Genomic DNA, 11,435 nt, shown 5'->3' with positions numbered 1-11,435 from the left:
ATTCTAATATGTGAGACGGGTTAACCCTACCGATATTCACAATAAAAAGTAATATTCTTAGCATAAAAAGTAATACTTTTTCATAGATAACTCAAATAAAAGATCCATCTCACAAATATGACTCGTGAAACTGTCTCACACAAATTTTTGTCTTTAAAAGGTGTTGTTTTTCGATGAAGAGGTGATTTTATTTGGTAACCATGTCTATGCGAAGCACTGGAAAATTACCCAGCACGTCACCAATTTCTATGCTCAAGCCATCGAGAATTGGTTCAAAAAGCTATTTGGTAAACCTAAAAGACGAAAAGCAAACAACTCTGTTTCTCTCTCTAAAACTTAGCTATGAAGAAACATTGCAGACGAGGCACCGTGCATCCAACGCCGCCGGCGGTTTCCGACCAGGTGCTATCGTTTTTGCCGGCGGTGATATTGACTTTGACCGCTGCTTTATCTCTTGACGAAAGAGAAGTTCTGGCGTACCTCATCTCTTGCTCCTCCGCTAACTTTTCCAAGAAAACCCCCTTCGCATCCGGATGTTCCAAGGATGCGGCCGCAGATCACCCTCCCCACTTCAATTGCTACTGTTTCCGGTGCTACACGAGTTACTGGGTGAAGTGGGATTCGTCGCCCAATCGTCAGCTAATACACGAGATAATCGATGCTTTTGAAGATAGCCTTCTGAGCGAGAAGAAAAAGGAGAAGAACAAGAAGGAGAGAAGGAAGGGTAAAAGCATCAAAAGTGACATTATTAATCTTGAATTACAGGAGTCCGAGAAGTCTGAGCCGAGTTTGACCAATCAAGATATTAACTTTCCATATTCGAACTCAGCTGCCGGGAATGATACTGCCACCGGCGCTGAGGAAGATAAGAACGAGGAAGGAGTGGCGGAGAAAGGGTCAATCAGGAGGTTTATGAGTTTTCTTGGAGACAGGATTTGGGGAACTTGGGGATAAAAGATATGAATTAAAGGGACAAAAGGTTGATTTTGCTTATACATTGCAAGAAATTCTACATCCTTGAGCAATCATGATGTAAATTATGAGTTAGTTTTTATATAAACAAATCCTCTGTTAAATCCTTTGCTTAATATGTACAATATTAGTTTGTTTCTTATTCAGTTTCCTTTTCATCTGTTTGGGAATTTCCATCTGCAAATTGTACATTTCCGTATATAGCAACCTCAGTTTGAATTTGGAAGTATTGATAACTCCATTAGAAAGTGAATCATTTTCATTTCTTGCTTTTAACTTTCTGGTACGCCCAAACAAAGCCGCCATTTTTGTGCTCCTAGTTTTCTCCCCTCTTATCTTTTCTACTGTCTCCTTCTCCCTTTTGTCCGCTTAGCCATTTCCTTGATTATAGCCGTGGAGGTTGACTTTTTCATATATTCTTGGATGAAAATCTGGTAAATTTCTTTTTTTGTGTGTGTGAATAATTGTACAGGTATAATAGTTGCTAGGAAAGGCATGTCGGATTGTAATGAATCCTGATTTTGGTCATTAAGATTGTGGGAAGATTTTACCATACCTGGTGGGACATTACTCCATCAAAAGATAAAGGCACAGTTTTAACAATACATATGTGGGATCCATCAATTTTTTTAAAATAAATGGTCCAGATTCTATAGGACACTTGCCCTCACAGATAGCATCGACACTACCAAGATTGTGAGCAATGTGACCAGAATAAGTTATTATCTTGTGTCAGTCAGTCATATGTGAGAGTGATGTTTTTTTTTGTTACTCTTGAAATTTTAGTGAGATATGAAAAGCATTACTCCACTCGTGAATAATGTATTATATAAATTTCATAAAATTGTGAGATATCACATCATTTAAAATTATTGGTGTTGAGATATGAAGAACATTAGTCCACTCGTGATTGATGTATTTTATCTGTGATCTAACAAAGTTTGTCATCCATGAAATGTAGTTTAGCTTTCAAATTTTTTACGATCTTATGTAGATCATAGATAGGATGACAACAGAACGGATTTGGAATGAGTTTGGCCAACTCGACCAAGACATGATCCGCCCCGACCCAAAATCCGACAAGTTCGAGTCTGGGTTGGACTTGCAAACTCGTTAAACTTTAAACATATTTTTAATACTAATAGATACACAATAAAAAGTTCAAAAATTAATATATTTATTAAAATTAATTAAACCATAACATTAAAATAAATAATTAACAAGAGACGAAACTATTGTGAATTAAGGTTAAGGATTAGGGCAGTCATTGTAAATAAATATAATATAAACTATAAATTTGGGTCATCTATAAAAAAAAAAATATTATTTTTTATAATATAAATTATTGTGTGAGATGGTCTCACGAATCGTATTTAGTGAGACAAATATCTTATTTGAGTAATCTATAAAAAAAATATTACTTTTTATGCTAAGAGTATTACTTTTTATTGTGAATATCGGTAAGATTGTCCCGTTTCACGAATAAATATTCGTGAGATCGTCTCACAAGAGACCTACTCATCAGTGATATATATAATGGGTTATGTGTCCCAGACTTGCTTCTAGACCCGTCACGCTACTATTATGAATGAGGTCTAGCATTGCCCTGAATGATGCGGATTTTATATAAAATCCGATCTATTGTCATTCCTAACTTCAGATGTAGTTTTCACCAAGGTTTTAAAAAATGTTAAGCACGTCGAAGGGTGAGATCGAAACTTCAAACTTTTTAAGATTAAGCGACATTAATACGATCTTAAACGTAAAAAATATTTATTTAAACTGAAATTTTAATTATCTTAAACAAATAAATGAAATAAATAATACCCAACTAAAATAACTTTCGTGTTATCAAATGCAAACTCGATCTAATCATACTATAAAACATTAGCATTAATATCCTTTAACTTGTATGTTGTAAAATGTCAATATCTACCGCATGTTTATCACCATTTTACTTAATTATCCAAGATTGTACATTACTAATATTATTTGTTAGTAAAATTTCTAATTTATGTTTCTTTTAATTCCTTTCTTCTTGTTCGTTAATCTTTCTTTAAAAAATTCATAATTAACTTTATTAAATACGATTGTACATCGCTTAAAAAAACAATTATACATTATAGCATCATTTACTAACAAAATTATTAATTTGTGTTTCCTATTTTTCATTATAATCAATTTTCTTCTTTCATTTAAGCAAGTTTAAGTACAAGACTTAATTAAGCTTTTCACAATGATTCATGCCTTTCCATGGAAGGAGGGTCTTTAAATGAAGTGTTACCATTTTTTGACTTTGTATTATTATCGTCCAATTGGTGTTTATTGCTTGTCCATTGTTCTTATAAATAAATAATTTCATTTTTTGTCATTGAAATTATTTATATTAATAAGAATAAATGAATATGCCTAAAACATGAAATTCCAAAAAAAAAAACAGAAATTAATAATATCACTTTCAAATTAAATATTTTTTTTATTCTATGTCATGTTTATGTTCAAAATTTTTTTTTTTTTTTGCATCAAATAATATTATATTGATATTTAATAAGGTTTGATTAAATTGAAGAACATACTACGTATCATAATAAATTTAAATAATTAATGTGGTTATTTTTAAAGTGGAAATATTTAATAACAAGAGACATACATAGAAAACTAAAATTAAAAATCGGTGTCATTTGTTTCAAAAAAGTTATCCAAATAAAAACATATCAAAGTTTACGATATGCCTGGTATATATTTATATGATTGCACAATTTAAAATTAATTAAATAAAATAAATATATTGAATCAATATTCAATTGTTCTTACTTCTTTTTTTATTATAAATTCAAAAAGATTAGAATTTAGTTATCTTTTAAAAAAATTAAAAAAAAATTGGCATCCTTGTTATTTTAGATTAAAGTATTGTGAAATCAAAGTTTCTTCAACATTTATTTTGCATATGAAAGAATAATATTTATGTGAATCAATTTAATATATGTGTTTTTGTATATGAAGTGAAATCATATACAAATTAAAAATTACGAAGTTTTAATAGAAGGTATACTATCTCGTGTGAGAGAGAGAGAGGGGTACGTAACAAGCCGATTGTTTAAATTCAATTCAAAACATTAAATTTGACTTTAAATATAAATACTAGTGGATTAAGTCAAAATTTGAGTGATAATTACTTCGGATTATTACAACCTGCGAACTTGACGGGTTCTTTCCACGAAATTCGATGGACAATTCTATCCTACTCCGACAAATTTACTTTCTGTCACTAAATAATATATATATGTATAGCATTTAAAAATAACTACAATAATTTTATTAGCTTTTATAAATGGGTAGAACATAAAATTTCTTATAATAATTAAATTTTAAAATATTGATTTTTTACATTTTATATGATTCTACCACAAAAATAAGAATAATAGAAATGAAAATTTCATACCTCAAACGTAAAAGTTTTATTAATAAAATAAAAATTTCTCGTAATTTTTAAATATAAAATATTAAGTTTTAAAATTTGAGAATAATAATAATAATAATATAATGATATAACACATGTTATATACATGAAACGAAATTAGTTTAATGATTAATTTGGTTGATTTTGATTAAAGTAGTGTGAAATGTAATAATAATAATTAAAAAAAAAACGAGTGTAAGAAAAAAAAGCAAAAAAGAGTACCTCACATGGAGTAGGATAGAATTGGCCAAATTCGATTACCTTTGTTGTCTTGTTTCTGATTGGTACGGCTATCATTTTCTCTTTTTTTTTTTTTTTTTGTTGCTAAGAACGTTTTTTTTGTTACAATCGAGTCTTGAATCCGATATCTTATTTTAAATTTAAGATTTTAATAACATATTAATAATAAAAACGGACAAACAATATGGCAGTAATGGGGAGAAAAGGTGAGCATGAAAGTTAATTTGGAGAGAGTTAGGCAACTTCCAAATGGAGATCATGGTTAAGCCTTAGGTCAATGTATAATCTAATGTTATTAGGCGCACAAATTAGTTAATTATACGCAACTAACTTCGCAAAAGCATTGTCAAAATATTAGTTGCAGTGGATTTAATTTAATTAAAAGATTATTATTGTTGCTGTGGAGCTGTTGGGTGGCTACGCAATAATTTCGTCTCAAGTCAATGCATAAGGGTCAGATGCTAAGATTCAATTTTCCTAATTTTGACTTGGTAACTATAGACTAATATAGTTCATAAAAGAACAAATGAAAACGATGAAAACTTCATTGTCCCTTAGTTATGAATTTGATGCTAATGATTATATCATTCGTGTCCATGTTAATCTTGTATGATTTCCAGAGTGGAGACTGAATGTGTTTCGATCGATATTGTCTAGAACAGGCACGAAATCAAATATTTTGGAAGAGTGATGAAATTTTTAAAGACTTGGAACTCAAATATATAACCACCGTATTAAACAAATCCGGCTTCAAAATTTCTTGAAGGGGTTGCCATTTTCAGCAATTCAGGTTCCTTAAATTTTTCAATAATTCTGGGATGTCATAGCCAAGCATATCGTCGACAGTCTGAATCATTTTTGGCTTCAGTTTCTCGAATTCATCCATGTTATAACGAGCCAAGGCCTCCCTAAACTGGTCCACATCAGGAAAGTCCCCCTCAGGAAGGTGAAATTCTCGCTGAACCTGTGTCATGGATATTCCAGTCATTGTCATAAACATTGAGTTTGTGTTTTATTACCTTGTTTCAAAGGGTGAACTAACATGTAGTGAAAAGCATACAAGTTTCATGAGAGACCCACATTTTTCTCTCCGAATGGAGAAGAGCGAGGTCATGTATTCGGCGGTTTACCTTTGCAAATAGGTTATCTAGATTGGCAATAAGCTTCTTCTGAGTTTTTTCTTTGCCCATTAAAGCAGGCATTTCCTTCTTGAGCTGACTGATTATGTAGGCATGGATCTTGACAGCTCTAGCACGTTTGACAAACTCATTGATCTGGAAATGAACTTGAATTAGTTTCCAATTTCGAGAAAATGAATCATGCTGATAATTATATGTAGGCAGCAAATGTTACATTTTTTTGTTTATGTAAAGTTCGCTTTAGTCATTACCCGGCGATCACAAGCCCTTTTGGGGATGTCAATCAAATCTTGGAGGAGGTCATCCTGCTCTTTTTCAAATAGTTCCTTCCCCACTGGTCCAACGGCAGCTTCATTCACAGGCTTTTGGTCAAATGACCTTGCATATCACAGGAAATATCATTGACATCAACCCATGATTATCCAAGTATAATATGTTTAAGACATAGATGAGGTAAAGATAACACAGAAAAAAATGGCAAAACTAATAATTAAGAATAAGAACGCACTCATGCTCATGAAGATTAGAGAAGTTTACAAGGAAATTATTGTGAATTCTTTAAAAGAAGGGCAATGAAGTTTCAGTGTCAACAACCACATTTGGTGCAGACCGTCCGGTTTCTCATTCAAATGTAAACTCCAAGTGTAAGAGATTAGAATCCTACCCTATATAGACACGCGCTACCTCTGGAGTGTTCAAAACTTTCCCAAGTGACCACATTAGTGCTCCATAAACTCTCATCAACTGTGACATGTGGGATGATAAGTCAGTATCCTTATTATACAAGGACTGTACCATGTGAATATCTACATAAATTGAGAACTCTGTTATACTAACATGTTGAGTGTCAACTTGATCTGCTTTATTCAATACAACACGTATCTTGTCATCATGTCCACGTAACGATGAAATTACCCGCTTGAATTCATCGCTTATGTCGAGTTTATGAGGGTCAAACAAAAGAAGAATAAGATCGCATTTTGCTGCAAACCATGATACTACGCCTGTAAAATCATAGCTCCTTTGGGTCCGCTGTTTTTCACCCGATAGAACCCCAGGAGTGTCGACAAGTGTGATGTGTTCAAGCAACTGCAGGTAAAAATTGCACTAAATTGTCAAAAGCTTAACGTTGCAACCTATAATGCACTAAACACCTCTAAAATCATAACTTACAGGATGTGGCATTTGAGAACACTCGAATTTTGACAAAAAAGATCCACCAAAACTTGTCAAACCAGTAAACGGCATGTCAGCATGAACAGCAACGCTATTACCAGGAATGTTCCGTTCATCTGGCCCAGACTGATAACATGAAAACATATAACGAATGAAAAACTTAAATACTCAAAAACAATACAAATCTCATCTAACTTCTAGTACCATGACAACAATGAATCTATCGGTGGTTGGCTCAGGTCCAATATGAGCACCTGAAAAAAGGAAAAAAGAAGAACATGTCACAAGCTAGAGAATAACATCGACATGAACTATAAAGTTATTTAAATATTCTAAATGATCAGAACCTAGCTAACCTGGATAGTTACACTGGAGCAGGTGTTTTATAAATGTGGTTTTTCCAGTTGAGTACTGGCCCAAAAGCATAACCATTGGTTTGGCATCAAAATCACTACTCATCTGTCAGTAAAGAAAATATTTATAAGTAATTACATGCCCATTTAAATAAAAATTTATGTTCTTCTATACACAAGAATGCCATCTTAAATCCACCCACCAAGGCAGGAGATACCAAATCATTAAATCGATAAGTAGCTTCAAGTGGCTTCAACTTTTCATTGTATAACATCTTCAAACCATCGACAACCGAAGTAATGGCTTCAAATGAGGTGATGCTCTGGCAAGAATATTAAAAATAACGAGTCAGACAATAAAAATATACATAAAACTAAATCTAAACACCAGGCTGAATTATCTTAGAAATTTATATCAGTTGACAACACATTGTCATCAACATAATGATGGCTTCCGTGTTTTTCAATGTAATGGTTCACTTGACTAGTAGGAATCACTTAACATTATGTCGAGTGAAATTAGCATTGTCCTCTATTAAGCAGAAATGCACCTAATCGTTTTAATAAAAGTTTTCAAATAACACTAAGTGAAACTAATGATAGTAGTACCTTGTTTCTAGACTTCTTGCTAAAAAAACTCTTAGCAGAAGTTGTCTGCGGCTGAGTACTTCCTGCATTGTTTTTAATGTCAAACTCATCAAAAGCTTCATAAGAATGAAGAATCAAGATAATAATTTTATATCAGACAATAAAATATGTTACTTACCATTAATTTCAGAATGGCCATTTGATATTGGAACTCTACCCTTCTGGGTGAGAAATGCAAGGCTGAGACCTCAGTAGATCATAATATTGTGTATGTAAACAATACAAAGATTGAAAACTACTTACTTCGACAAAGGTATCCAAACCTTCCATAGATGGAGGACTCAGTGTTTCGAGATGATCTTCAAGAACAAAAGATTCAATTTGAGTTAAACGATCATAAAATGTGAAGCACAACAGAGATAATGGGATAAAGCACCTTGTTGCTAATATAAAAACTGTTTCTTGGTCTCACAGTAAAATATGATTTATTTCTCTAAAAGGTGTAGTTTTGCATCAAACAAAACGATAATTATGTTATACAGAAGAAAAATACTTCAAAATCAGACTACAAAGAGTAAAAAACCCCTAAGAAAAGGTATCGAATGTATCCACTTGCATGTGTTCTTCAGGAGATCTGAGGTCAGTTCATGTCCTTCTTGTGCCAGAGATAGGAGCTGAAATAGGAAGCAAAGGCAAAAAGAAGCAAAAAGAGCAAACATGAATATAAAAATCTCATATGCATCAAGCCTTCTAATTTTTAACCTTTGTAATGTAGAATAAGAACCTGCATTGCAGTGATGAACTCCTTCAATCCTAGAAATCCTTGTCTTTTTGAATCAGCAATTGCCCAAACCTTTTACAGCAGGTACGAATCAAATTATAGGCGAATTTTAGAGGAAAAACTATGTATGAATAACTAATACTTGAGTTGAATCAATCAAAGAAAAATTATTCGCCCATAAACAACCATAACATCAGAAAGTATTTGTCCCAAGTTAAAAACAAACATCGAGTATATCATTGAGTTGAGCATGCTTTCCTGCTTCAATCCTCCAACAAGTAAATGATGACACAAAACCATCCAAAACTTGGAGTTCGAGTCATCTAAATATATTTTTACCAGTTTCTTAAAGACCAATATCTACCAAAAATTAAATATGAGCAATAAAATGGGCCGCACACTCTCCTTGCATTTATCCAGTGGGAGTCTGGATCGCAACCTCTTCAATCAAAGCAAAACCATGAAATAAAAGATTTGCTTAGGGAAATAAAATTGAAAAAGTGAGTGTACATTCTGGTGTTAATACCTGCTTAAGTTCAGGCTTTGATAAATTGGACATAGCGAAAAAGGCAATCGCGTCCTTCCCTGTCAAACGGCCATCGCCATCTAAAAGAATACAAGAATCGATCAATCGATGAGATACTGGAAAACACTTCAAATGATTGTAAAAAAGTGTTAAAAAATAGGTAAGAAAAGAACCAGAATCGGCGATGTTGAACCAAGTTTGATACATTTTCTGAGACTCCTTGGAATACGAGTTCATCGTGAGTGGTGGGATTTCCATCTCTCCTTTCTCAGTGAATTTAAACGTGTGGATAAGTGATGAGGATTAGTGAGTTTGTAAGGAAGAATTTGAAAAGATGGGGAAGGGGGAATTCAATTTGTACCTGCTTTTATTTTCTCCGGTTCTCTCTCTTAAATATCTTACAGTTTCTTCATAAGTCCCTTTCTAACATTTATCGGGCTAATCGAAACAACATCCTCCGTCAAAAATTAAAAAAAACAAAACAAAAATCAAAAACTTATGTGTGACAATCTCACAGATTGTATTTTATGAGACGGATATTTTATTTGGGTCATCCATGAAAAATATTAATTTTTATGCTAAAAGTATTGTTTTTTATTGTGAATATCAGTAGGGTTGACTCGTCACAGATAAAGATTCGTGAGACCGTCTCACAAGATACCTACTCAAAGCAAAATCATGTTTTTAATTTCTTATGTAAATGTGTGTGAGTTTTTATAGCAAAGGACATACTGTAATTTGATTTTTGAAAAATAAAAAATGTAATAGTTTATTAATATTTTTATAGAGTTTAATGTTTTTAAAATTTTTCACAAAAATAGTTGATATAATTAACGCAACATTTATCGCTAGTTCCTGTCGGGTTTAAAGCTCATACACAAATAAAATTGTCTCATTAAACTATTGATGATAACGTAGAAAAGAAAGTAGTCAATCATTGATAATGATAAATCAAAATTTTCAAAATCAATTCTGTTTGAAATTTGAAATTTTGAAAAGATAAATTTAAAAGTTTGTGATTAACAAAAGCTGAGTTAGACTCTTGACTTATGTTAAGTTGTCTGGTTTCATTTTTCAGAAAATTAATTTCCGAAAATAAAATTAGATTGTTTTATTTTATTTTTAAAAAATACTACTCACCATCTTTTTTATCTCTCGCAATCGCTCATTCTAATTAAGTCGGTCTCTTAAATATGTTAGTTGTGTTTCTGTTGATCTTCGAAACATAGAGTAGTACGAGTTGATCCAAGGAAATTCTTTTGTCTGTACGACGAATTTGTCCGTATGTATATGCTATACGATATGGCAATCGTCTCCAAATACAACAACTCAAATCCAGAAATGCAACACTACAATTTCTAGATGGCAGCGAACAACGATATGCTTGAACATTCAAGCTTCGAATGAGAAAGTATAAAACGAAATGAGTATGCAAAAGTATATGATGAATACCTGCAGATGATTATTTAAAGAGTGAGTTACATAAGCCAAGTAGCGCACACTCTTCTGTGATAAGTCAAGGGACATACCTTATGTGATAAGTCATGGGACACACTGTTCAGTGCAAAGGGACGCACAGTTGCGCCAGAACGTAGTCACGCGAGACTCGACTGGAGCACTAGAGGGTGCAGACATTGGACTCTTTCGAAATAAAAACTATTTTTCAAATAAATATTGTCCAAAAAGATTAACATCGTCAAGAGACCACACTGCACTGAACTGCGCCCGTGTGTGTTTCACCAAGAAACATCTTAATAGCGTTTTCCTCCTTCTAAAAACTTGTGGTACCCTTTGGAGCCCAAACCCTTAGCTAAAAATTTGGAGCTAATAAGGAAAACTTTATTTGGCACATATCTCAATGTAGGACAGTTCTCACATTATTCATTCACCACTCACTATTTATCCAACAATCCCCTACATGAATGAAACTAATGCATGTATGGATATTCACTTGAAAGCTCTTATGAATTATTATTGCATCAGGATAACTAGTTTTTGACTTTGAACCTTCTTTAATAATATACTACTGGATTTATTAGTTGTGTAATGACATGATGTCTTGAACTACCCAATCATTTATGTAAACCAAGTCAATATTACTTACACGACAATAATTCTAAGATATTATGTTCTCATGTTGTGTTCATTTAGGCCCTAGAACATATCTTAGATTCATAAGTGTTTTTCATTGAAGCGGCCA

General features: G+C 32.5%; 2 protein-coding genes across 4 annotated transcripts; one reads left to right on the top strand and one right to left on the bottom strand.

The window, feature by feature from the left end:
• Positions 1-240: 240 nt before the first annotated feature.
• LOC140821210 (uncharacterized) lies at positions 241-1,118 on the top strand. Its single transcript, XM_073181627.1, has one exon. It carries the CDS (start codon positions 343-345, stop codon positions 952-954), a length of 612 nt encoding a protein of 203 aa, XP_073037728.1. The 5' UTR covers positions 241-342; the 3' UTR covers positions 955-1,118.
• A 4,148-nt stretch (positions 1,119-5,266) lies between these two features.
• Positions 5,267-9,595, bottom strand: LOC140821215 (EH domain-containing protein 1-like). Of its 3 annotated transcripts, none has more exons than XM_073181632.1 (16): positions 9,409-9,595; positions 9,236-9,315; positions 8,713-8,781; positions 8,545-8,602; positions 8,232-8,287; positions 8,107-8,149; positions 7,950-8,011; positions 7,544-7,663; positions 7,344-7,446; positions 7,192-7,241; positions 6,985-7,113; positions 6,649-6,900; positions 6,476-6,555; positions 6,063-6,189; positions 5,803-5,946; positions 5,267-5,636 (listed from the first exon to the last, which is right to left on the bottom strand). In XM_073181632.1, exons 1-16 carry the CDS (start codon positions 9,491-9,493, stop codon positions 5,451-5,453), a joined length of 1,644 nt encoding a protein of 547 aa, XP_073037733.1. In that variant the 5' UTR covers positions 9,494-9,595; the 3' UTR covers positions 5,267-5,450. The 3 variants fall into 3 exon arrangements, with proteins under 3 accessions (XP_073037733.1, XP_073037734.1, XP_073037735.1); XM_073181633.1 differs by having other exon boundaries at positions 8,107-8,146; XM_073181634.1 differs by lacking the exons at positions 8,713-8,781; positions 9,236-9,315; positions 9,409-9,595 and having other exon boundaries at positions 5,268-5,636; positions 8,541-8,559.
• Between the last annotated feature and the right edge of the window lie 1,840 nt (positions 9,596-11,435).

The sequence above is a fragment of the Primulina eburnea genome, unplaced genomic scaffold, assembly GCF_022965805.1.
Source record: "Primulina eburnea isolate SZY01 unplaced genomic scaffold, ASM2296580v1 ctg462_ERROPOS116474, whole genome shotgun sequence".
NCBI lineage: Eukaryota > Viridiplantae > Streptophyta > Magnoliopsida > Lamiales > Gesneriaceae > Primulina > Primulina eburnea.
This window is presented reverse-complemented; position numbering and strand designations above follow the sequence as displayed.